Genomic DNA, 27,160 nt, shown 5'->3' with positions numbered 1-27,160 from the left:
TAAAAATATTAGCAGTAAAACAGTCTCTGCCTACTGAACAGAGAGAGATGAAGGCCCCATAGAGCTCTCTGATGATGTGAGCTTAAAGCAAAAGAAGCCAGGCATAAAGACAACAGATGAGGTGGCGAGACACACTCAGGGTTCACAGAAGTGTGGCAGAGAGCATCAGAGAAGAGACAGAGTGGCCTAAAAGAAGACCATTTGGTAAATGGGACTAAGACTGGGTAGATATTTAAAGAAAAAATACCAAGAGAAGTCATGTTTTACCAAACAAAACTTTCTCTCTACAGTTCTTCATACAGGTACATCCAATGGAAACAGAAAATCAAACCAGCGTCTCCGAGTTTCTCCTCCTGGGCTTCTCGAGTTGGCCAGGGAAGCGAGGGCTCCTCTTTGCGCTCTTCCTGTGTCTCTATTTAACAGGACTATTTGGAAACCTACTCATCTTGCTCGCCATTGGCTCAAACAATAATCTACACACACCCATGTATTTTTTCCTTGCCAATTTGTCCTTGGTAGACCTCTGCCTTCCTTCAGCTACAGTGCCCAAGATGCTACTGAACATCCAAACCAAGTCTCAATCCATCTCCTACCCTGGATGCCTGGCTCAGATGTATTTCTGTATGATGTTTGCTAACATGGACAATTTCCTTCTCACTGTGATGGCATATGACCGTTATGTGGCCATCTGCCATGCTTTGCACTATCCCACTATTATGACCCCACGTGTCTGCACCTCTCTGGTGGCTTTGTCTTGGGTCATTGCCACTTTGAATCCTCTCTTACATACCCTCATGATGGCCCGACTGCATTTCTGCTCTGAAAACATCATCCACCATTTCTTCTGTGACATCAACTCTCTCCTCCCTCTCTCCTGTTCTGATACCAGTCTCAACCAATTGATGGTTCTGCTTGTGGTGGGACTGATCTTTGTGGTACCGTCAGTGTGTATCTTAGCATCCTATGGTCGCATTGTCTCTGCTGTGATGAAAATAACTTCCATTCAAGGAAAACTCAAGGCATTCTCAACCTGTGGCTCTCACCTTGCCTTGGTTATTCTTTTCTATGGTGCTATCGCAGGGATCTATCTGGGCCCTTCCTCCAACCACTCAACTGAAAAGGACTCGGCTGCATCAGTCATCTTCATGGTTGTGGCGCCTGTGTTGAATCCCTTCATTTACAGCTTAAGGAACAATGAGCTGAAGGGGACTTTTAAAAAGGCTCTTGGCCAGAGCAAGATGCTTTCCCGGTGATTTACACTGCTCTGAGAGAAGTTCACCAGGCCAGAAGGCATGCTGACACCATTATTTTCATTGTCGGTTGAAAAGCTATCATTAAATGCTTAATGAAGCTTGTCATCAACCACAGTTTGTTACATATTCTAAAACTGACACAACCACAGATTTTATCTATTTGAGTGTCATAATATTTTATTGCTGTAGACTAATATTTAGATCTTCAATCCCTGAAAAATCACAATAGAATATGAAACCAACATTAGAGTGTCATTGAGACAGCCCAAACTGCCAGGTGTGGTGGTGCACACCTGTAAACCAGAACTCAGGAGACAGAGGCAGAAGAATCGTTAAGAGTTTGAAGCCAGCCTGGTCTATATGTCAAGTTCCAGGCCAGGCTATATAATGAAATTGTGTCTCAAAAAGAAAGAAAGAAAGAAAGAAAGAAAGAAAGAAAGAAAGAAAGAAAGAGAGAGAGAGAGAGGGAGGGAGGGAGGGAGGGAGGGAGGGAGGGAGGGAGGAAAGAGAGGAAGAAAGAAAGAAAACTTAACAGTCCAAATTAATAGGGGTATATTCCACAGGAAGTACAGAATGGCTCATTTTCCTAGGACTACATGCCTCTTATAATTGACAGAAGTATGTAACCAAATTGTCATGCATTAAAAAAAACTAAGATACTGTTATGAAAGGCTCATACTAGAAATATAATATGAGGCCAAAGGGTGAAGAGATTGGTGAGGCCAAAGAAATCAGGTGAAGTTGCAAGAGCCAGATAGCACTTAATCTGGATCATCAAGAAGGCAAAAAGGAAGTATTATTCATTGGCAGAAAGTGTCCTAAATGTATAAAACCAAAAAAAGTAGTATCTGTAAAGTGTAACTCGCGGTAGTCAACTTGAGAATGATGAGACTAGTCTAAGCATATAGGGAAGAAGTGTAGATAGGAGCATGGCATTTAAAAGTAAAGATGTTGAATAAATTAGCCTGTATAGAGTGAAAGGCCACCTAAGAAATTGGTAAAAATGGCGACTGGATAATCATTTAGGGTGTTTAATACTTACATTTTTGGATGATGTTGCATACATTTTCTATAACTGTTTCATTCTCTTGTATAAAATTGCAGGACTTGGACCAGGGTCTCATATAGCCCAACACTTAGGAGACAAAGGCAGGATGATCTCTGTGAGTTCAAGACCAACATGGTCTCTATATATGGTGACTCATGTCTGTAATCTCAGTACTAGAGAGGCTGAGGCAGAAGCATCAGGAGTTTAAAGCAAGCCTGGGGTACAGAACGAGTTTGTGGACAACCTGGGCTACAAGAGACCCTATGTCAAATGAATTAATGATTGAATTCATTGTGAAAAGTTTAAAGAGACATGAACAGTTATATCACAGTAAGGGAACTACATAGGAAGGAAAAATGTTTTGAGACAGGCTCTCACTACATAGCCCTCACTGGCCTGGATTTCACTATGTAGACCATGCTGGCCTCAAACTCATAGAGGTCTGCCTACTTCTGCCTTCTGAGTGCTGAGATCAAAGACATGCACACCACATCCAACTAGCAAGAATATTTTTAATATCTAGTTTCATTAGTAATCATAATACTATATCATACCTTTTTAATTGGAAAAATTAATAAATCTTTCAAACCAATCATTGAAGAGATATTAATAAATAGTGTTGCTTAAATCTGAGCAATGGGATCACAAATTATACAAACATTCTGTAAGAGTCTGATTTTATTTGGCAAGATTGACACTCATATGTCCTACCCAGTAGTTGTACTCCTTGGAGAAATGTTTCTGCATACATGACAAGAAGATTCATAGAAGCAGGTGTTCTGTACAGTGTGCACAATGATCTACGACAGACATTTTGATCTGAAGTGAGTGTATTTATTAATGATATAGTAAGCAAAAAGCAAAAGCATAAATAGAAAGTAGCAAATAGCAAATGATCTTTGAATCAGGAGTTTACAGCATCCAGCTGAGATGGAGAATCATGATTTAGAGAATAAATAAAAGTAACATTATTCAATCAAGAGCTTACAAACAACTAGCAGAAATAGAATAAGGACTTTAGGGCAGCCTACTAAAGTTCTCAAATTTATCTTTCTCTGTGGATAAGCTTCTATCTTCCTGTTTCCACAGCAGGTATTTTTATTCCATGGGATAAACTACTAGGTCCTGTGAATTATGGAGGGGTCCCTGGGGACCATGTACACTATGCTCAGATGCCCAAATGAGCTTATGTATTTTGGGCTTCATCCTGGGTTTATGTTCTGGGAGTCTTTTCTAAGACAACAGTGCCTCCGCATCTACCTAAGCATGTAATATGTCTCCATCCTTAACCCAGTGAGACTCAATGTATAGGCAACTCTTGGGACTCTCAAAAGCAAAAGGATTGTTGTTAGTGTTGACACTGGATTTCCTGGAAACCTTAAACCTCTCATCATTCAGTAAATAATATATCGTTTTGTGTAAGGACTAGGAGCAGTGAGCGAAGCAGATATGATTATTGCTTTCAGAGATCGTTGTGCCAGAGGCTACAAATAAATATACTGATAAGTTATATAATGGGGAGAAGGTAGTCAGAAAATGCCTTTGGGGGATTTGACATGTGTGATCCACCCTAAAAATGGAGTAGAAATTTAGTTATGAAATTAGTCTGAGGGGAAAGCATTCCAGGTCAAAAAGGGTTATGGAGCTCTGTCCTTTTGGTATGGCATGCCTGTTGCCACCTTGAAATTGGAGAAGCTATGGTATAAGCTATAATCCACACTGAGACATCACAAGATTAGGCCCAATAATTATCCCTTATATAAGGAGAATAGTTATAAAATAATTTCCTGTACACACACACACACACACACACACACACACACACACACACACATTATATTTCCATGAAAGTAAGCACACATTATTCTGCTCAAAACTAGTTCTACTTTTCAGAACAGTGTCTGGCATAGAAGGCATCAAATAATACTTGTAGCAGAAAATTGAAAGGGGAGAACAAAATTAGGACTTTTTGTTTCAACTATTGGATTGGCAAAGAAGAAATAAATATATAACACTGATTTGGCAAGCACAGGCAAACAAGACATTGCCATTGGATTCATGGTGAGTGACTTGGCACTAATAATAGTACAAATGGGTGAGTATGGTGAACCAAAACCTCCATACCATTAGATAGGCAAGGAGATCCTGAGTTGTGGGCCAGTATGAGCAACACAGAGTATGACACTGTTTCAAATCCCCTCAAAAGTACAAGTGTCTGTATTCAGGAAGATCATTACAACCCCAAAGACTTATGAACATGTAACAAGTGAGAATATAAAGTCAAACATCTAATGAATCCCATACAGTTCTGGCAGCATTTGCCTGTGTTGTGTGTAACACGTGACTTCACTGCAGATGTGCTTCTGAACACAGTCCATGAGCACTTCACACAGTGCATGCCATCAAGCCATGTAATGACAACAAACACGACCTTAAACATCTCAGCTCAAAAATAAGACTATTGTATCATACAGATCTCAGAATTTCTGCCATACATACAAAGTTTTCCACTTTTATAGAAACTTTACTATGGAAAACAATTTTTTCTTTTACATTTTCCTACTATCATTCCTCAGCATGTATCAAACAATAATACTAGTGTATCTTTGGTTATATCATGTTAGAATGTTTTATTTTTTATTTCTATTGAGTTGCTGACTTGAGTTTCATTTTTAAAAAAAGAAAGAAAGAAAAGAAAACTGTTATGCAGGCCAGGCATGGTGAAGTGCACCTGTAATCCCACTATTTAGGGGGTAGAGGCAGGAGGCTATAAGGAGCTCAAGATCATTCTCAAATGCATACTTTGAACTATCATGAAACTGTGTCCAAAAGAAAAACAAAATCATTAAATGAATTTTGGCTTGTGATTAAAAACAGAATTCCCAACAATTTTTGGAATGGCCCTAACCATACTTGTGCTATTTTGTACTATATGCTTTTGCAAAGTGGCATTCTTAGTGTTGTCAATTATAAAATCAAAATATTGGTCAATTCTGAAAAGCATTGGAGACACTCTATGTCTTTATCCTCTCTTCTACAGTTTCATAACCTTTGACCTTCGTGTCCCCATTATCCTCTGTCCAGCAGTTTCTCTGTCCCATTATCCTCTGTCCTTGCTCTCCCTCCATATCCCTGGCATATTTAGTCTCTCCATTTCCTACAGTGTAGTATAGCTAGATAATACCTTAATCCACATTTTTGTCTTCTCCTCTCAACAAATTCTCAAATAAATTATTCTGCTGCTATTTCCTTTTCAAGCTTCTTGGTATGTCTTTCCTATATTGAGACAATATGCTAAAATATTGCCAAAAATCAAAATAGTACCAAATATGTGATAGTATATGTTACTTTTATTATTTCATATTTATACATTATTTCTTCCATAGGCTTTTTTATTTCTCAAACCTAGAATATGATCTGTTTATGTACTCTTTGTTACTGGCGATAAAACCAAGACTGAGAATGAAGTCATCCCAAAAGGAAGACATGCCCAGAGATATAGAATTCCTTGGGATTATCAACAGACCTAGCAAAGACACCTCTCAGCACCCTGAATCCAAAGATGCTGTTGAAAATGGAAAGTGAATAAAATGGTGACAGAGGGAAAGAAGCCAATACAAATGTGAAGCTTGTGACAAAACTCTCAGTGGTAGCTCAGAGGAGAGAATTCACACTGGAGAGAAACCCTATAAATATAATAAAGGTGAGAGAACCTTCACTCAACTCTCAGATCTTGTTGGACATTATAGAGTACACACTGGAGTGAAGCGCTATAAATGTAGAATGTGGGAAAGATCTCAGTGAGCACACAGGGATTATTCAACATCAAAGAATCCACAGAGCTGAAAACCCTGTGGGTGCAGGGAGTGTGGAAGACCTGTGTTCAGCTCTTGTTAGACATCAGAGACTTCATATAGTAAATAAACTACTAAAAAGGGAAAAGTACTAAAAATTCTTTTAATACTCAGGCCTAATTAGTGGTCAGAATCTTCCTTAGAGTCCATGGGAGTTCTAAATGCAGGCAAAACTTCAGTCATTGTTTAAAAACTCTAACCAAAAAAAAAAAAAAAGAGTAAAATATTCTCTTATTTCTTAGTTCAACTTTGAAAGAAGAATCAACTGTTACTTCAGGAGGCTTTAATCTGGTGTGTTGACTTACGTTTATAATCCCAACACTTGGGAAGGTAAAGCAGGAGATTTTCCCTGAATACGAGGCCAGCTAGGGCTACAAAGAGACTATCTTTTTTTAAAGGCAACCTTTTCATTGTTCACTTGTGACCCAAACTTGACAATTCCTGCTTGACCATGACTTCTACCATCTGTTCTAGGTTTTCGCTTGGCCATTCAATATATGACACTAGGTAAGACATTCAAAATTCCTCCGCATCATTTTCCCCAGAAGAGAATTGAGACCCATCAGCTCTGTTCTGACAACTTAAAGTAGATAAAAAGTCACCTTTGAAATTAAAAAGTAAACAAATGTTCATTGTTTCCCACCATTACTAATAGTCTAGATATTCTTTTTAGACCTTAAGATAGGGGCTGTGGTTATTTTGTGGAACTTTTACTGTTTCCAATGATAAAGTATCAAGTACTGGGAGGCTGAACACATCACAGTCAAAGGGAAAGCAGTAGTCAGTAGGAGCTGTATAATGTAAGATCACTACTCTTCCCGGGTACTGTAAAGAGTTAAATTCCTCCGTCTGAAGTGTATGCTGGCAATTTGGAGTGATTTATGAAGCATCAACAGGAAAGCACAAGGTATCTAGGAGGGATAAAGAGAAACAGTAAGCACCCTCCTGAGCCCAGCCCAGATCTGCGATCGGCACCCAACCCTTCTCACCCTTGCCAGCTGAAGCCGGAGGCTGGCCAGGCAAAAGCTTGGGTGACATAAACGTATGACATTCCTCGGGATGTGCACAGTCCTCAGCAGCAGCTTAGCCATCCACCTGGAGCTGCTGACAGCCGGGAGGCGGGGTGCTCGATGCCTTTTGCGAGCCGACCATAGAGCTGTCAGACCTCCGGGCTTCCTAGAGAGCTTCCGGAAGTGGCTGTGGGGCAAGATGCGTGCTGGCCGGTTCTGCGGCTCCGAGGGTTTGGAAGTTAGCGGCTGGAGGGGTCCCCGCGGGTTCGGTGTCCGTCGCGTCTCCTCGCGCGCTTCCCGGTCCGCGCTGTGCCGCCTCCCGCCCTCGGGCAGCGTGCGGAGCTCTCGGTGAGTGCGCTCGGCCGAGCAGGGGCGCGCGGGCTGCGGAGCCCCGAGCGCGGGGAGCGGGTCGGCAGAGGGCCTGCGCCAGCTAAGCAGGCCGACACCCGGCCCCAACTTCCTGCGGGGTCCCTCTTTTCATCGCCAGTAGCCGAGTGTTATTTTGCAGTCGCTGTTGCTTGTAAAGCCGGCTCGTGTGTCAACTGTTTCTACTCAGCAATTTTGCCTTTCGGTCTCAAAAAAATTTTTAAGCTACCTCTTTCTTCTCAAGCCTCTGCTACACGTGGAAACCTTTGATTTATTTTTCTTTTATTTTGTTTTGTAATGTTGTTACTCCATTTTTCGCTCGGAAAATGGTTGATGTGATGGCTGGACAGTTGTGTGCCAAAGACATACTTTAATTCCAGGGTAACAAAATTAAACTGTATTCAGAATACTTTGCTTACTTAATTTATTAAAGCTAGTTGAAATAGATGCTTGAAGACGACGTGGGTTCCCATTTCCAAAACTCAAGTCCGTCATGAGTAATCTTTGTCAGACTTCTAAGATGTTGACCACCACTTGACAACAACATACTTCTTTCTGTTTGACAAATTCAACGAAGTATAGTTATGTGGCAGTTATTATTTTAGTGAATGTGCACCTTTTGAGTTCCTCTTGTGGTTAAATATAAGAATGTGATAAATCTTAAAAGCATTCATCAAAGTAATGCCCTTGAGGAGCTCATACCCACACTTGTGTGTCTGGCTCACTCCTGAATGCCATTTCTGTTAACTCCCATGCCTAAGTCTGTATTAAAATAACTTTAGAAATCTCCAAAAGAAAAATATTCAGTGAATGCAATTTGATACAACTACAAAGCAGAGTGTTTGTATCATTACTTTTCCTTGATCTCTAAAACCTGGGGATTGTCTTTCTTGATTTGCACTCAATACCAAGATAATTCTCAAGTTAAACTTAGTCTGAAGGGAAAATACATCTTCTACATCTATTGAAAAGTCACTTGAGGAGGGAGGAGAGGGGGAATCTGTTTTTGGTATGTAAAATGAATAGAAGATCTCTTAATAACTTTTTTAAAAAGAAAAAAAAGAAAAATCAGTATTGTTTAAGTTGACTTATGCCTTCCTTAGTTGTCAAGACTTTAACATAAGTCAGTAAATCTAACTGGATGTTCTTTAAGGATAATATGTAAGGATCAGTGTTTATAGGTGCTTACCAACACTGCAGTTTGTATGCACAAAATTATTAGAGGGGAGAATACCTAGAGGACTAATTTTTTATTCAGCTCTAGCTTTAATATTGAAGAAAATAAAAGCTTGTTGGAAAAGCAAGAGATTTTTTTTAAAGATTAATATTAGTCATTAAAAAGAATGAAAAGACCATGTATATTAATGCACGCCTGTAATTGCATGCAGTACTCATAAGACTGAGGTTGGGGAATCACCAGTTTGAAACCAGCCTGGATTATAGAGTCAGATAATTGTTTTGTTCTGTTTGGGGAGGGTGAATAAGGCCCACTCATGCCACAGTGCCCTGGTATTGATCAGAGGATAGCTTGCAGGGGTCAGGTCTCTCCCCCAAATATGTGGGTCCTGGGGATCTAAACTCAGGTTATCAGACCTGACAGCAGATGCCTTTAACCTCTGAACTGTCTTGCAGACCGCTGTGTCTCCTTAACAGTAGAGCAGTCACACTGAATTAAGGACCCATCTTATTCCAGTTGTAATTTCATGTTAGTTTGATTATATCTACCTACTATTTGCAAATAAGTTTACATTCATAGATACTACCTAGGGCATCTTTTTTGAAGATAGAGTTAGTAGCATCATGGAACATGAGTGAAAGAGAAGTATAGCCAAAGTCAAGGAGAAGTCACCGCTGCAGCCTTAGCAAGGGATGTATCTACACAAGAAAAGAAAACATTAAAGTACAAATAACACACAGAGAAACAGGGCCATCCAAGTGACCTCTTTGGACCTGGAGTTCTAGCTGTAACCATCACTCTTACAACAAATCCAGACAATTCTGTGTTGTGTTGTAAATATAGCCCTCTGACGTTCTTTAATTCTGTCAATGAGATAAAATTGTCATGAGGTGTTGGAGCCTGCCGACCAATTGACCTGGTAGCTGGATGGAGGTGTGCGGATTGTAGAGACAATGAAGAAGACAGAAAAGAGTCAAGAGGTCTGCTGGTCAATGCCAGACAGCCCCGAGTTCATTTCACAGCCTGCTTATATACAGTCTGGAAGGACAGCCGTAGAACAATGCACAGCACAGGCATTCAACCTCTGTCTATGCTGTCCGTGAGTCAAGGAGCAGACAGTTTGTTTTCTATTTCAATTCCTCCAGCTGGCATCAGCAGCCTGCGTCTAGCTAGCTAGTGTGTTCCTTCCCATGGGCTAATCAGGACTTTCTCACAGCCCTGGAGCAAGCAAGCCTGAACTCTATTGACTCAGAATAGGCTTCAGATTCAAACTGGGAAACTGAGTCAGTTGTGGACTCCCACAATGAGGATTATGAAATTAAGAGAAAAAAACTTTTTGCAGCCAGTAATGTACAGTTATGAGAAAAGTAGTTCATGTAGCTATAGGGAGAAAGGGAAATAGTTTGGTCAATAATGAAAGTAGTCCAAGACACTTAAATGAAAAGAGATACCAGTATTCATAGACTGGAACATGCTTGTTAATGTATCATCCCTAATGTGACAACAGTACTGTTAAGACAGTATCTCTAAACGGAGCTATAGATTCAATACAAGTTCAGTTCCAGCATTATTGGAAATCAGTAAGCTTATTCTAATATGTGTTTCAAAAAGGAGACAGCCAGCAAAGCCAAATCAGCTTCAAAAACAGAAAAGATGCAGGACTGGAACTACTTGATTTTAACATTTAGAAATCCATCTTCAGGCAGCTTTGTATCAAGGAAGGTAGATTTCTAGGTTAAGGTAACAGAATAGAGACCCCAGAAACAGTATTCATGGTCAGTCAGCTTCCCTCCCCCTCCCCCAGGTTGTCATCTTTATGCAAAGAAGGGGGACCTCTAGGCATACCCTCACCTCCTCAAAGATTAATTCAAAACAGACCATAGACTTAACAGTAAAACCATAAACAGTAAAACTACAAACTTTTAGAAGAAAATGTTTGTGATTTGGGGCTAAGCAGACATTTCTTAAATATGATATCAAAAGTACAATTTTTAAAAAATTTGGTAACTTATGCTTCAAAAAAATCACAAATATCTCCTTCAAAGGGAGCCTAGCAGTAGTGGCACATGCCTTTAATCTCAGCACTCGGAAGGCAGAGCCAGGCAGATCTCTGTGAGTTCAAGGCCAGCCTGGTCTACAGAGCAAGATCCAGGACAGGCACCAAAACAACACAGAGAAACCCTGTGTGTGTGTGGGGGGGGGGGGGGGGGGAAGGGTGTCAATATTTGTAAATCATGTATTTCTTGTATCCAAAATATACACTAAGGAGTTCTCAAATCTTAAACAGACAAACAATATAAAACCTGGGCAAAGCATGATGACACATGCGTGTACTCCCAATGCTTGAGAAATGGAGGCAAGAAGATCCCAAGTTAAAGATCAGCCTGGGCTACACACTGGGTTCCAGACTAGACTGGGCTACATGATAAGACCCTGTCTCAACAGTCTAAACAAATTAAATAAGTGTATAAATAAAGCTGAGCATGGTGGTACACGCTCATAGTCCCAGCACTTGGGAAGCTGAGGTGGGAAAATCACAAGTTTGACTCTCTGGTTATAGAATGAGACTAAAAAAAAAAATGTGCCAAAAATTTTAAATCAATATTTGACCAAAATATGTGTATGTGTTCAACGTTGTTAGTAAGAAAACAAGTGACAACCATGACACAGTACTATATACCTATTGTAATATTTAAATTTTTAAAATACAATGTCAAGCCCTAGTGGAATGCAAAATATTACAGCCATATTGAAAAGCAGTTCAACAATTTTTTTAGATACTACACTTAAGACTCGGTAATTTACTTCTAGGTTTTACCCCACTGAATTAAAAACTGTTCACACAAGAATATGTATGCACATAATCATAGTGTTTTATTCATAATCAGGAGCGGGAAACAACTCACCTGGTTATTTGTATAAGACTAAACAGACACAGCATTGATTAATACCAGGTGTCTTCCGCTAAGTGGAAGTTGTCAAACTCTAACACTGCTACATTATATTTCTATAACATTCTAGAAGGTCACTGGTGTGTGGGCTGAGATTTGGGCGTTGTGGATGTTAAGCCACCGGGTTCTTTGCAGATGCTCCAACAGATTTTCAGGAGTAAGGAGTCCAAGAGTCAGCCCTGAGACGAAAGGGAGATGGGTGGGAGCATTAGTAGGACGCCGAGTCTGGGGTAGTGGAGAGGGAAGGGTTGCAAAGGTTCTTGGAGTAGAGGATAGAGAAATTAACCTCATCTGTTGAGAATAAGAACAAGGTTGGGCGCTGAAGTACAAGAACAGTTGAGTGGGAGGTGTATAAGGTGCTACAAGGAGTTCAGTGAGCAGTACTGAGAACCGCCTGATAATAAATACAGAAGTTCGGTTAGGCCGAGTCTCCCTCCTCCACAGCCCTAAACAGGAAATCAAAAGGAAGGGTTTGCACCCTGGATAGGTTTGGTGTGCAGAATGTTTAGGGGAGCTTGTTGAGGTATGCTGGTAAGTTACTATGACTTTTGCCTTATCTTAACATATTTATCATTTTCTGTTTGGGAAGAAGTACCCTGGAGGTCCTTGGAAGACTTAAGAAGATACAGAAGGTAGAGGAAACTGGGCTTTTAAGCTTTTCTGGCCCTAAATGGCTACAGAATCAAGAAAGCCTTCTTCGGCCCCATCTCCACCAGACCAGGCTCCTGAAGAGGACCTTGTCATTGTCAAGATAGAGGAAGATCATGGTTGGGATGAGGAGTCTAGTGTGCATGAAAATAATACTTCTGGCCAAGAATTGTTTCGCCTACGCTTCAGGCAGCTATGCTACCAGGAGACATTAGGACCCCGGGAAGCTCTGATCCAGCTCCGTGCACTTTGCCATCAGTGGCTGCGGCCAGACTTGAACAGCAAGGAGCAGATCCTGGAGCTGCTGGTGCTGGAGCAGTTCCTGACCATCCTGCCTGAGGAGCTGCAGACTCTGGTTAAGGAACACCAGTTAGAAAATGGAGAGGAAGTGGTGAGCCTGTTGGAGGACTTGGAAAGGCAGATTAATATCCTAGGACGACCAGTAAGTAGCCCTGCATGCCGTGACTGAATTCCTGGATGCTGGGTAGAAAGACATTGGCTTCACTTTGAGGAATAAATTCTATGCATTGGTTTCTATTGAATGCAGATGAAAATTATTTAATGCACTATGTATTGCACTTGTAGTTTTGTAAAGGAGAGAACCCATTTTTTATCCTCTTAAGATCCCTACAGTTGAGTTATTGCCCTTGCTTGCTAAGTGGGACCATGAGACACAAGGAGCTTAAATTACTTTTCTTCTGAGGTACCCATGGTACCTGTGGTCAGGATTTGGGTCAAGTGTTTCCACACTTTTGGCCTCTTATTCAAGAAATTAAAATAAAGACCCACACAAATTGTACAAGGAGCAAGGAAACTTTATTCAATGGCAAAACAATAGTACAAAGGAGGAAGTACAGTCAAGAGTGACAGGCCACTTGAGTGAGAGTACTTAAGGGCCCCAATTATTTGGGGCTTCTTTTTATGAAGTTTGAGGGGAAAAAGAGTTTGTTTGCTAACAGGCATGATAGGGATGGTTCTTTGTTTTCTCAAAGGACACAGTTTGCCTTATTACTCATGTACCCAACATCAACCTAGGTCTGCTTGGCCCCCTACCTTCCTTACCAGATATAACTGGAGTATGTCTGGGTACAAGCTGATTGTTAAGCAGAGGAGAAATTTATTCCATTGTTCAGAGTAGGATACGGATGAGTACAGCTTAATTTGGGTGTGAGTCCTAGATAGCTAACAGGTGCTAGGTGTGTTTGGGAGTGGGAGGGGGAGTAAACAAGTAAAGCCCAGCTTGCTGGACTATTTCCTGTGTCTGCTCGCCTTGCCTGGATAGTTAAAGATGACTGCTTACTAGAATATAGGCTTCCAAGTTCCTTGTCAAGAGAGTATTTTGGTATTGTATGGCCCTGTTTTAGTTTTCTGATACTCGTTCTCTGTCCTAGAGTTGGAGCACAAATATTGGTGTTTGATGCAGTAGAGAAACATCAACAGAAGTCTTTTCTTTAGTACTGAGCAGAACAAACACCTTCTTTTCGTTCTAATGTAGTGTTTCTTGTTGCCCTTGGAAGGAAATGAGGTTATACTGCTTGCTTTCCCAATCTGAACACCCATCGAAGGCCTGTTGGCTCTGCTGCTGCCATCACTTCATTTCTCAAGGAATTCTTGGTAACTCACTGTCCCCTTGTTTCTAGGTCTCAGCTCATACACATGGGCACAGAGTACTCTGGGAGGAAGTTGTATCTTCAGAATCTGCACCAGAACCTGCAAGTACTCAGCTGCAAGCCATGGCAACCAAGCATAACTCTTCAGTGCCCCAGAAGCCACAGGACAGAGGAGAGAGGCCAGATTTCACTTGTAAGGGTGAGGAACGTAGACAGGAAAGGGACTTACATTTGGGGAACCTGTCTCATTCAAGAACTAGCATCAGTGTTTGAGTAGTGCTGATCTTCTGGTTTTGAATGTTTATAGAAGTAGTGTGTGAACTCTTCCTGTGGGGATAAACATCCATGCACCCCAGGTGGGCACGGATGACACACCCATGAAACAGTTTTATTGAAGACTAACCAACGAGTTTAGTTAGGGGTAGGATGAAGGATTTTTATAGGAACATGAGTAGCTTAGCAGCAGCCACCCCACTAAAGAAATCTCTTAGCACCAGTGAATTGCCTGCATGGGAGTGGGGGAGGCTGATGTGATGCTTCTCCACTCTATGGCAAAAGTTAATGGGCCCAAGCTTGCAGATTGTATACATGCAGTCAGGAGGGCAATGGCCATGTCATACCCAGAGGACACTAGACCATCAGTTCTAGTGTAAACTTTTAAACCAAGAACTTTGTTACCCCAGGACATTTACAGCAGACTTTTTTTAGATTTTTCTAGTATTATAACATTTTATTTACAAGCACTTCAATATGGCTTTCTTCTAATGAGAGCATTTTTGATAACCACAATCAGATGACAGTTAGGAACTGTGCTCGTGTGGTACTGATCCAATCCACATCTCATACTCATATTTTGCCAGTTGTCTCTGTTTTTTCTGGTTCAGAGCCCGCCCACCCTATGACCTTAGTGCATTTAGTCATAAGTCTCTTCAGTCTCCTTTGATTTGGCATTTTTGGCATTATTTCTTAGTCTTTCTTTTCTTGACCCTAACAGTTTTAAAGAGCTGGATTAGAATTAGAATGATTGCAGATTAGGTTTATTTGGTATTTTTTCATATTTAGGTTCAAGTTGTGTGTGTTTGGCAAGAACACTTCAGAAATTTGACCTATTGTGATGTTATCTTTGAAGACTTAAGATTAACCTTCCTAGCTGACCACTGTAAAGTTACTCTTCTTCCCTTTATAATTAAGGAGTAATTTAGGAGGAAATTCCCATGAAGGTGTGTAAATATCTTAATCCTTACCATACTTGTTGCTAAAACAGGAGTTTTAATATTTATTAATGTTTCTTTTTTACTTTATTTCATTGATGCTTCTCAACTGAGTCAGTGATTATTACTAAACCAGTTACAAATGGTAATTTCTCAGTCATTCCTTCTATGTTGTTCCATTGTTAATCTTAAGAGAAAACATTTACTTCCTTCCCTTTTAGTTTACCATGGGTACTCCTGTGGAGACTGGAAGTCATGTTGGTGTCCTGTTTTCTCCCTACCTTACTTCTTCTTATTATTATTATTGTTATTATTAGTGTGTGCCCAGGCATGTACTTGGGGGTCAGAGAACAACTTTAATCTTCAAGAGTTGCTTCTGCCCTCCACCATGGGTTCCAGGAATTGAACTCGAGCCACCAGGCTTACATGGAAAGCACTTTTATCTCCCCTTCCCCCCAGCTCTCTCTGGCCTCTCTACTTTACTTTTTGAGATGAAGTCTTTCCCTAAACATGTAGTCCACCATTTCAGCTAGACTACCTGACCTGCAGGCCCTAAGGATTTGCCTGTCTCTATTCTCTTCTAACCTCTAACACTGGGACTCCAGACATAGGGCTTTTATGTGAGTGATGGGATTCTGAACTTAGGTCCTCTTACTTCTGTAGCAAGCACTTTACCACTGAGCCGTCATTCCAGCCCCGAGTGTGTGTGTGGAGTTTTGGGTGGGTTTGGGTGGGTGTGTCTGTTGTTTTGTGCAGTGCTAAGAACTAACTCAGGGCCTTATTCATCCAAGGCAAGCACTCTTCTAATTGAGCTATGTCCTCAACGCTTCCATTTTATTGCTATTGTTTACCCATGGACATATATATTCTTTGTTCCAGAAACATTGTGTTAACTATGTTTAAATCATATTTGGCCAGATGAAGCCCCTTAAATCTGGTTTCCCTAGTTGGTTTGGCTAGGTTTTTTGTTTGTTTGGTTGGTTGGTTGGTTGGGTTTATTTGTTGTTGTTGTTGTTGTTGTTATAGCCTTTTTTTTTCCTATTACTTTTTGAGAATTGCCTTATTTTTATACAAAACAGCCTATTCTAGGCTATTTGTCTTTGTTGGTTTTTTGTTTTGTTTTGGTTTCCCATTTATGGCATTTATAATGCTTTGTTTTCTATAAATGAATATTTTTTGAAACAGGTTCTCTATATAGTCTTGCCTGGCCTAGAACTCACTATGTTGACCAGCCTGGCCTCAAACTTGTGATAGTCCTCCTACCATAAGTGCTGTGGCTATTTGCCACCCCACCAACATATAAGTGAATTTTTAATATTCCTACACTTAATCTTAGTCACAAGGCTAAGAATTTTTAATGTTTCTAAAGAAATAGCATAGAAACATTTTATTTAGTTAATTATATAATTCTTGTCTGAAGTCCTAAATCTTGTTGCCCAAGATATATGTTGCTTAACTATGAGGTTGATTTTGATGATAAGATGCTCACTCACCATGAAAGCGGACACCAGCAGCAATGACAGATATCAAAAATGTAACATTCTCATACTTAGTTTTCTAGGAACTTCAGGATCTAGATGAATGCTACACAGAGATAGTACTTTTGGTAGAGAAGAAATTGGAAAGCAGCTCCTGTTAGGAAATCAGTATGCTTTGTTTATTTGACTGTGTAAGTTCAGGTACATTAAAGTACAGGTGCTCTCTGGGCATCCATGGATATGGGCCAGAGTCCAAAATGTCAGCACTTTATGTGCAAAATCCTTGGCATAGATATATGTGGAAATAAAAGTAATTTTGGATAAGTGAATGCTGGCTCCCACAACCATACAATAAGACTAGTCAATTCATAGCTCCTTTCTCCTCAGCCATGTCTACTTCTCAGAGCCCTACTCCTTCCCAGAAAGGAAGTTCTGGAGATCAGGAGGTGACAGCTAGACTTCTCACTGCAGGGTTCCAGGTGAGTTGCACTCCTTCTCACTAAAAGCCCATGTCTCTGACAGTATTGTGGCAGATGCCCATATCTGTTATAGTGGTGCCTGTCTAAGAACTTTCCCTGAATCCTCTTTGCTTAGTAACAAAGCATTCTTTAATTCCCCAGTAAATCTAGTGCACGTCCCTCTTCCTCCCAGCTACTCACACTCCTGCTTCTTCACCTCTCCTGACACTGTAGTTAGCTCGAACACTGGTTTTGAGCTATGGAACCTTTCTAGGCCCCAAATGAGGGTCTTCTTTTGTTTCAGACTTTGGAAAAGATTGAAGACATGGCTGTGTCTCTTATTCGAGAGGAGTGGCTTCTTGATCCATCACAGAAGGATCTGAATAGAGATAACAGGCCCGAGAAATACAGAAACATGTTCTCCCTGGGTAAGGAGAGCTGTTGTTTTTATAAGTTAAGACTTTTCTCTTTGTTTTTTTTTCTGGTAGCTTTATAAGGTTTCTGGAGGACTTAGTTGGACTCAGGATTCAGGGCTGTAAAGATGGCTTAGTGGTTAAGAGTGCTTCCTGCTCTTCCACAGGACTGGAGTTCTTTTCCCAGCATCCACATCGGGTACCTGAGAACCACCAATAACTCCAACTCGAGGGGCTATGATGCCTTCTTCTGGCCTCAGCAGACACCTTGTACATGTGACACACATGGATATAAATTTGCTTTAAAATTGTTTAAATCTTAAAGCAAAGAAACTCAGAATTCAAGAAATGGATATTAGATTGAGATTTCTGAGGTCTGAAATGAAGCATTTTGTTCTCCAACCCAGAATTCCTTCCAGTTTGTATCTGTATAGTAAAGACTGTTCTTCTTGCCAGTTAGAAATTGACATCTCTGTGGTACTCCTGGCGTTGACACCTTTCTTCCAGTTCCCCTTGGACCATCATATTGGAGTGTTTCTGTTGTATGAGCCAGTTGTAATCCCACCCCTTTCAGAACTGTTTGGTGCATTCTGTCCTACTCAGTAGATCTCGTAGGAGTTCTTTAATCTTCCTACTCCCCAACTTAACACTTCTCAGTCAATCCTTTTCCAGCTTTACCTATCAGGAAACCCTTTTTTCCTGGCATCTCTTTCCCAGTTGGCATTTGGTACTTCTGCTTGATCAACCTGCATATAGCTCTCCCTATTTTGGATAGAGAAGCTTGTATTTGCTTGTAGCTTCCATGAGAACTTCATTTCTCTCTTTCTTCTAGTGTGGAAAATAGAAAGTGACTTTGAGAGTGATTGTTTACTACATGTTTATTTCAGATGGTGAGACCAGGAGTGAAAACAAGGAATTCTTTTCAAAACAGGTAATATCTACTGGAATCCAGCCACATGGACAGACAGCTGCCAGCTGCAATGGGGATGTTATCCTGGGTCTTGCGCATGGAAAAACCCAAGACCTTCTGGGCAGATTAGAGAGGCAGCAGGGAAACCCCACACAAGAGAGACGGCACAAATGTGATGAATGTGGAAAAAGCTTTGCTCAGAACTCAGGCCTTGTTCGACACTGGAGAATCCACACTGGAGAGAAACCCTACCAGTGTAATGTGTGTAGTAAAGCCTTTAGTTACAGGTCAGCCCTTCTTTCCCATCAAGATATCCACAACAAAGTGAAGCGCTACCACTGCAAGGAATGTGGGAAGGCCTTCAGTCAGAACACAGGCCTGATCCTGCACCAGAGAATCCACACTGGCGAGAAGCCATATCAGTGTAATCAGTGTGGGAAGGCCTTTAGTCAGAGTGCAGGCCTTATTTTGCACCAGAGAATCCACAGTGGGGAGAGACCATATGAATGTAATGAATGTGGAAAAGCTTTCAGTCATAGTTCACACCTCATTGGACACCAGAGAATTCACACTGGGGAGAAACCCTATGAGTGTGATGAGTGTGGGAAAACCTTCAGACGCAGCTCCCATCTTATTGGCCATCAAAGAAGCCACACTGGGGAGAAACCCTACAAATGCAATGAGTGTGGGAGGGCCTTCAGTCAGAAATCCGGCCTTATTGAACACCAGAGAATCCACACTGGAGAAAGACCCTATAAGTGTAAAGAATGTGGGAAAGCTTTCAATGGGAACACTGGTCTCATTCAGCATCTGAGAATACATACAGGGGAGAAGCCCTATCAATGCAATGAGTGTGGGAAAGCCTTTATTCAGAGATCCAGCCTCATTCGACATCAGAGAATCCACACTGGAGAAAAGCCTGAAACCACAGGAGTTTAGGGCAAGGTCTGGTTGCACTGGAGCATTATTCAGCATTAGAGAGACCATGTAGTAGTGGAAAAGTCTAGTGAAAAGGCAGGATCTGTAGTGGTGGCAAAGTTAGGAATAGCACTTCAGTTGTTGGAGCCCAATCCCTGGTACAAATTGATTAGTTTGACTGCGTTTGGAGGAATCTGGTGAAGCAGAGAGCCCCAGCAGCTTAATAGATTCTACAGAACTTGAAAATAACAGCGAATTGCTTATTGGAACTTAAAACACTATATTTTGTCTTTCCCAAGAGTAGCTGTAAGTTTGAGAGGGGCCACTCCTAAGCTTCTCTTCTCCCCATTTACTGTGGTCCCTTTCTGTCATCCCTCTGAAGGTGGCCTTGCAAATCCTACTCTAAGAAAGAAGCTGCTTGACTCCAAGGCAACCTCAATGAGACTATGATTTGTATTTAGCTTTCTAATACCGTAGTTAGAGGGAAATTGTTAGACATTTAACATATTCTAGTACTCTTAGATGATGGAAATCCATAGTCCTCTACAAATTCAATGCTATATTTTTAGCAGCACTGTAGCATCTTTCCTTATTTAGCACCTTTATTGACTCCATTGAGTCCCTGAGCTCACATCCTCCATATCCTCCACCCCCCGTCTCAGTACATGTGTCAACAAAGGAAGTGGATCATTAGTGATGCTGCTGGGAGTGATGCAAAGGAAGAGGTGAGTGGAGACTCAGCCTGGCTGTTGAGCAAGGACAGCTGAACCTCAAGGTGACTCCTGACTCTCCTTTACCTTACCACTGTACACTGTGGTTTGAAAAATATTTGCACTATCAAAGCTTTGGCACCACATAGACAGAGGTGCTAGAAAAAGACATTAAAAATCCTTACAAAGAATGTACACCATCCCTTTGGCCCGTTACAGTACTGCTCTCAGGTTCCTATCTATATAAACTCCCTGAGTACATGGTCAGCCTGGACTGACCTTCTCAGATGGCCTCTGCAGCTCCATCATCTTCCATCTGTTTCCTTCCATTGCATATCTGCAGTATCCACAATGGCAATATATCAAATACCTCACCTCCAATTCCTCATTCTGAATTCTGGTACATTCCATCAGTCATCTAACAACAAAGAGAGACTATTATACTCATTGTCACCAGGCCCTATATTTCACCTCTAAGGTTTTCAGCATAACATAGAATATTGTATAAAATAATGAGACTTGTTTTAAAATAACAAACTAGATCTTGTGCATCTAAAATTTAGTGTCCTTTCAGAGAAGTAATTATACTTATTATTTATTCTAGTAGTGCTACTAGTCCTCCAATATTGGGAACATTCTTAGAATTCTCATTTAATGAGGAGCAAGAAAACCATGTTTACTAATAATTATATTTCATGTTTGACCATTTGATTAGACAATGGGCTTGGAGTTGAATAACATTTGCTTTGCAACATTAATCCTCACACTTAAAATTCCATTAGTCTTACTCAGAAGACACATAAGTAGGTTCCGATGAGATCTCCAAGAAAACAATTTCACACTGTGACTATTGTGAAAAGGTTCATCTTAGCTTCTTTGGTTAACTCTCTGAGACCAGTCCTTTTCATGATTATTTATTTTCTTGTCCTTTCTGTTTGCTTCTTTCCTGTTTAGATTGCCATCCCTAACTCAGCTCTAACACACTAAACCACTGAGCCATCTCTCCAGCTCCAACTGGCTTGAGTTGTGCCTTATGCTGTCTAGATAACAGGATTTCTGTGTAGGTCAGTGCTACCTTGTGTTCGAAAGTTGCATAAGATGGGTACATTGTCAGAGAAGCTAGATGTCTGCATGTGTGCATATATGCATGCCCATTCCTCATACACTTTTGTGGAGCACCTGCCTTCATCTCCAATAAATTGCTCTTTTAGCATTTGTATCTAGAGTAATGTGTACCAGATTACTCTTCAGTCTCAGAACTACTAAGCATGTGGAAGAAGTCCAAAGAAAAGAAAATAATATAATTGGGAAGATTAATGTTACACTGGGTGAATTATGAAAAAAGATTGTCATTTAAAAATGAATTATTGGAGCCATTATTGGTGATGCATACCTTTAATCATAGCACTCATGAGCCAACCTAGTCTGTATAGAAAGTTCAAAGCCAGCCTTGAATATAGTGAGACCAGTCTCAAAAAATCCAAAAAGGTAACTGGAGCTGGAAAAATGGCTTAGAGGTTAAGAGTATGGACTGTTCTTGCAGAGAACCATTGAGTTCAGTTCCCGTGTTGGGTAGCTTCCAACTTCCTGTAATTCTAGCTCCAGGAGGATTCAACATATCTGGCTGCCACAGGCACCCACACACAGGTACACATGGACATACACATATGCACATAATTACAAATAATAAAAAAATCAAAAAGGCTGTGGAGTCTGAAGAAGTACATAGAAGTCATTTTTAGTCTTGAATTCACTAAGCATTCATCTGTGTTACATCATTTAGAGCTCTTAGCTGTCAGTGGCATTCATTAAGCTTTTGTCCCATAGAGCCAGTTTTTTCTTTCAATCTGAAATGAATTGTTCGCCAGTATTTTTTCTACCATCCTCAGCTGCTCATCTTAGGATCTGGCATGGTAAAGTGGTTCTTCCATGACTCAATTGCCATCAATATACCACTGGGAGGAACCTGTACGGTTTCAAAAAATTTCTCATGAGACCAGATAGGGATTCAAGAATGTGGTGATTGATTCCAGTGCGGACCACTGTACCTTTGCTCTTGTTTCTACGTCTCCACAATGATAGCCGACTTTTTTTTTTTTTTTTGAGCAGTTGTGAGGCAAACCCTAAGTTAAACATTTATGCTACTTAAAAGCTAGTATCACTACATGCCCCATTTATAGATGATAAAAAACAGAAGCTTAGAGAACTAACCAACATCATACAGCCTAGTGCTAGATCCTGTGCTGACCACTATGCTGTACTACCAATACTGACTAAACTCTGGCCTGCCAGTTAATCCATGTACCAGTCCTGAAAGATACAAGGTGAAATAGCATACAGTAGTGTAGTGCAGATCCATTGCAATTACTGGAAAATTGGTTTAAAATTCTGTTGGAGTGAGAACATCTTTAGACACTGATGTTCTTGATTTTAGTACAGGAAAGGTAAATTTTGTCAGTAAAATATGCTTAAAGGAGTAACTAGGAGGGTAAAGCAGTATAAACTTACTGATTCAAATACATTGCTCTGTAGACTGCCTAAGGGAAAGAGAAGTGAGTAGATGCCAGGTTGGCAGATGGCCAGTTAGCATGGCAGTAGTAAGTTCATCCACAGTCTGTAGTAAGAAGCCCTTCAAGCTTCTTGCCCATTGCCAATCACTGTTCTGTGAGTGTTGTGTTTTTCTTGATTTTTCAAATGTTATTCATTTAACCCATTTCTGCCTTAGCTCTTAAAACATTTCCTTACTTGCTGTCATAGTCAACATTCCACTAAAATGTATGTAGAATGTCCAGTATATAGTTAAGGCTTTTTATTGTTGTCCTTCTTCATCTCTTTTATATTTTGTAATGTTGGATTTTCCCATATGTGTGGCTGTTCTTGCTTGTCATTTTGAGTATTACTGGATTTTTTGGTCCTTCATTGGTAAACAGCTATTGTTGGACTAGCTAGACCACAGCAGGTAAGCCCTTCTAATAAATCCTATCGTTCTATAAGTTCTAGTCTTCTAGAGAACCGTGACTAATACAGATTTTTGTAGCAGAAGTAGTTCTAGAGCAATAGAAGAAGGATGAAATTTTTTAAGTATCTGGAATAGGCTTTCCAATTTACCAGCATCTGCTGAAGCCTCTCAGAAACTCAGTGTATTGAAAGCCCATGGTGTGAACTATTTTACAAACTTAAGGAGACAAATGCATTTGGTTATCCTGATTGACCAGTTGTGGGAGGCAAGAGATTTGGTGACTCTGTATATAAAACTTTTGACAATTTGTAGAAAAATGGGGAAAAAGGATGATGGTGGTTGGTTGCTCCCAGCATCTCTGCATAAATTGACAAACGAAAAGAATGTACTCGATAAAATTAACGAACCTCTAGCGTCTCAGAATACAGTGAAGAACAACAATGTACTCATTAATAAAATTTGCCAACTCTAGATGTACATAAACAATCTAATGGGTTCTAAGTAAGTGTGCCCTAGAAGAGAATCTTCTGTTCAGCAGCCACAGCTGAAATTGTAGAAAATCAAACCAAAGCCCTCATTATAAGGTTGGCTGCATTAAAAAAAAAAAAAAAAAAAAAGAGCAAGATCCAGGAAAGGCACAAAGCTACACAGAGAAACCCTGTCTCAAAAAAACCAAAAGAAAAAAAAAAAAAAAATCAAGTCTTAGCCTCAGAGGGTATCAGTGGTTCAAGTAAGAGCATTAAATTGATAAAGAATCTAATCGAATCCTGTAACTTGGGATGGAGATGTGTGGGAGGACCCTGTTGACTCAACCCTCAGATTCTCCAGGGTTTATCTCACCTAAGGGAATAGTCTCTCTACCCTCATCAGAAGATGTACTCTCACCCCTCAAATATTGCCTTTTCTGTTTTGAGGAAATAACAGAATAGTAAAGGAAGGTAGTTATAAATACCAGCTACAGTCATGTAACCAGTTGTAGAAGTGAGGATTATAATTGACATAACTGTTTCTGTCATATTTTGTTAAGAATGTGTTTATACAGACATTTGTGTTTCTTTCCTCAATTTCTTTATCATGTAATGTAACATCAATTAAGAGAATATCTGTGGTTACAATATTTAAGTTTTGAGATACCAAAAGAATGTCCTTCAAGGGACATTGCCATATATTCTAAAATTTATTATGGGTTTGCGATTGTACAAGGGACAGTTATATCATGTTAGATGTAATTATGACCTGGTTAAATATATAATGCATTTGCAATTGTACGTGAGATAGTCATATGTTAGGTGGAATTATGACCTGATTATTACTTTCACTTGAAAATTAAGCATGGCATAAGGAGATATGATTGTGTGTCAAGTTGACAATGGGTGGGTTTGTGATGGCTATTCTCATTTGTCAACTTGACTACATCTGGAATTAACTGAAACTAGACTGCTGGATACACCTGTGAGTGATTTGTTTTTAAATCATTTTAAGTGGAAAGACCCACTTTAATCTGGATCTTTTGAGGTGGGAAGATCCATCCACCTTTAATCTGGGCCACACCTTCTGATGGCAGCCTATAGAAGGATATGAAAGAAGGAAGCTCTTGCTCTTGCTTGCAAGTACATTCCTTCACTGGAATTAGAGCCTACTTCTTCAGGATTCTGGCCTATAATGAAGACCAGCTGAGACATCCAGCCTGGTGGAATAAACAGCTGGTGGATTCTTGGACTTCCCATGGTAGACAGCCATTGCTGGACTAACTGGACCACAGTCTGTAAGCCACACTAATAAATTCCCAATCTCTACATATACAGAGATTCATTCTATAAGCTCTGTTCTCTAGAGAACCTTGACTAATACACCATACTTCAAGAATTCTTTCTTTGTCTTATGGAATCGTTTTAGGTCAATTGTCTTCAATATCTGGCTTTTCTTTTTTAGTCTTTTTTCTCCTCCATACTACAAATAATCCCTGTGTCCTACTTTTACTCACTTTTTGTGTCTCTTTCCCTGTTTTTCTGTCTTGGTACTTCATATATTTGAGTGACTTCATATTTCCCACTTTGTATGTCATCTCACTGGGGAATTTTCCTCAGGTACCTATACAACCTGATATTTGAAACCAAAATTCACCATTTTTCTCCTTCTGTTTGTATTTTCTATTAAAATAGACATCAGTGCTTAACTGCTGTACCCTAAATAGATCACTGCCCTTCATATTTCTCATCCTAGCCTTAAAGTTACCATTCCATCTTTTTCTGCCCTCCACTCTCCAAGTTTAGAATCTTGATCTTGGTTGTATTCTTCTTGAGGCTTGTTTTCATTGTTGCTTAGGTTTGTTGGTTTGTTGTTTGTTTTGTTTTATATTTCTGACATACCCGTATAGTCTTCCATACACATCCACATCATGTAGGCTCAGGTTACTGGAATGCCTTTCAGAATATCCAACTTACATAAAAAAGATCCTCATTTTTACTGATCTCCCAGCAGATAATTCCACCAGAGTGGTAGTGGCACATGACTTTGCTCTCCATTCTTCCTCAGCCTCAGCATTCCTCACTCCCTAACATGGTCACCTTGACACATCACATTCAAACCTCCTACAGCTTTCTACTGTTGTCTTAACAAGCCTTTGCCTCTGTGCCTTTCTCTTGTTTTCTTTTTCTTCCTTAGATTACTCTTTGGCCATAACTCCTGTTCACTCTTCAAAACTTGCTACTTTTGTGTCTCTTGAGTGAGCACCTCCTGATTGAGTTCACCTCACATCAAGATCTTCCTGTATTCTGTGCTGCGGGAGCAGTTAACTTTCAAGCTTGTACTGTGATCCATGCTCTTACTAATACCTTGCTCTGTAATTATTTTCTAGGAGTCTGTATAGTAGTTTCACATTTGTAATTATTTCCAAAATTAAATTGTAAGCTCCTTGAGGGCAGGGATAATAACTGTAACATTTGTATCATTGCACCCTCTTAGTGCCTAGTACAGTGCTGAGCACACAGTAGGTGTTTAATAAATGCTTGTTGAATTATATGTGTGGATTTTTTTTGTGATATTGAAACCTTTAAGGCTTTTCAGTAACAAGTCCTATTTAGTACACTCAAAAAGTACAAAACTGGTTGGGCGGTGGTGGTGTACACCTTTAATTCCAGCACTCAGAAGATAGAGGCAGGCCAATCTCTGAGTTGGAGGCCAGCTAGGTCTACAGAGTGAGCTCCAGGGTGGCCAAGGCTACACAGAGAAACCCTATCTAAAAAAAAAAAGAAGAAAAAGAAAACCCACTGGATTTGCCTGTATCAAGGAGTAAAGCCTTAAAGAAATTCTACGAGGGTCTATGTTTGAAAAAAAAAGAAAAGAAAAGAGAAAAGAAACCACAAAGTTTTCAACTGTTTTCTTGGCCAAAGTTATTGATGAGTTCTAAAAACAGGAAACAAGCCATGTGTAGTGCCCCAAGTCTAGAATCCCGGCAAGTGGGAAGTGAAGGCAGGAAGATCAGAAGTTCAAGGCCAACTTTGCTACATAAGGAGTTTCACACCAACATAGACTACCTGAGATCTTATTTCTAAAATCAAAGAAAATAAGAAACATGCACACACTAATCTATTCTGATAAAAGTACAGCTGTAAAAGGAGCTGTAAAACAGCATCGGCTGTTTGCGTAGTAGTTTGAAAGTTAAGCTATGTCTGGAGATATTTGGAATTATACAATTGGTGAGTGAGCAGCTGGGCTATTTCTGGCATCTAGTGAATAGAATTCAAAGGTGCTACTAAGCATCCTTGAAGGTATTCTTCATAATGGAATCCTATTCCTGTGTATTCTATTGTGTGGTGTGATTAAAGAAAGCCTTGGTATTTGGGATTCACAGTAACATTAAAATTCTGGTTAATTATTTTTTTAGTTATTTCTTTTTAATGGACACAGTAATTCATGGGGGAAAGCATTGGAATATGGACAATGCCTAACTGTCAAATTAGGGTGGCTGGTGTATCTGTTGACGTGTGTGTGTGTGTGTGTGTGTGTGTGTGTGTGTGTGTGTGTGTGTAGTATTTCAGAGTTCTGTCTACTAGCTATTTTTAAACATTTAGTGAATTTTTGTCAACTAGTTATCTTCCAAACTACAGAACACAAGTTTTGAGGCTGAAGGTATAGCCCAGTAGTAGAGCAGTTGCCTTGCCTCACTAGGTAGCACTAATTTGGT

General features: G+C 40.2%; 2 protein-coding genes across 4 annotated transcripts; both read left to right on the top strand.

Moving 5' to 3' along the window:
• The first annotated feature begins 252 nt into the window (after positions 1–252).
• On the top strand, positions 253–1,286 carry LOC118583697 (olfactory receptor 1F12). The gene has a single exon (XM_036187298.1). It carries the CDS (start codon positions 312–314, stop codon positions 1,251–1,253), a length of 942 nt encoding a protein of 313 aa, XP_036043191.1. The 5' UTR covers positions 253–311; the 3' UTR covers positions 1,254–1,286.
• A 6,074-nt stretch (positions 1,287–7,360) lies between these two features.
• Zkscan8 (zinc finger with KRAB and SCAN domains 8) lies at positions 7,361–21,497 on the top strand. Of its 3 annotated transcripts, none has more exons than XM_036187269.1 (6): positions 7,361–7,513; positions 12,252–12,749; positions 13,948–14,116; positions 16,994–17,085; positions 17,369–17,492; positions 18,365–21,497. In XM_036187269.1, exons 2-6 carry the CDS (start codon positions 12,330–12,332, stop codon positions 19,324–19,326), a joined length of 1,767 nt encoding a protein of 588 aa, XP_036043162.1. In that variant the 5' UTR covers positions 7,361–7,513; positions 12,252–12,329; the 3' UTR covers positions 19,327–21,497. The 3 variants fall into 3 exon arrangements, with proteins under 3 accessions (XP_036043162.1, XP_036043161.1, XP_036043163.1); XM_036187268.1 differs by having other exon boundaries at positions 12,249–12,749; XM_036187270.1 differs by lacking the exons at positions 16,994–17,085; positions 17,369–17,492 and having other exon boundaries at positions 12,249–12,749.
• Positions 21,498–27,160: the final 5,663 nt, after the last annotated feature.

Source organism: Onychomys torridus, chromosome 5 (genome assembly GCF_903995425.1).
Source record: "Onychomys torridus chromosome 5, mOncTor1.1, whole genome shotgun sequence".
NCBI lineage: Eukaryota > Metazoa > Chordata > Mammalia > Rodentia > Cricetidae > Onychomys > Onychomys torridus.
Note: the sequence above shows the minus strand (reverse complement) of the source record. Positions and strands in the feature narration are given on the sequence as shown.

Bases quoted from the DNA above. Each gene is read 5' to 3' on its own strand.
- LOC118583697 (XM_036187298.1), top strand. From the start codon at position 312: ATGGAAACAGAAAATCAAACCAGCGTCTCCGAGTTTCTCCTCCTGGGC.
- Zkscan8 (XM_036187269.1), top strand. From the start codon at position 12,330: ATGGCTACAGAATCAAGAAAGCCTTCTTCGGCCCCATCTCCACCAGAC. The intron at 14,117-16,993 runs GTGAGGAACGTA...CTTTCTCCTCAG, and splicing joins GCCAGATTTCACTTGTAAGG to CCATGTCTACTTCTCAGAGC. The intron at 17,493-18,364 runs GTAAGGAGAGCT...TGTTTATTTCAG, and splicing joins CAGAAACATGTTCTCCCTGG to ATGGTGAGACCAGGAGTGAA.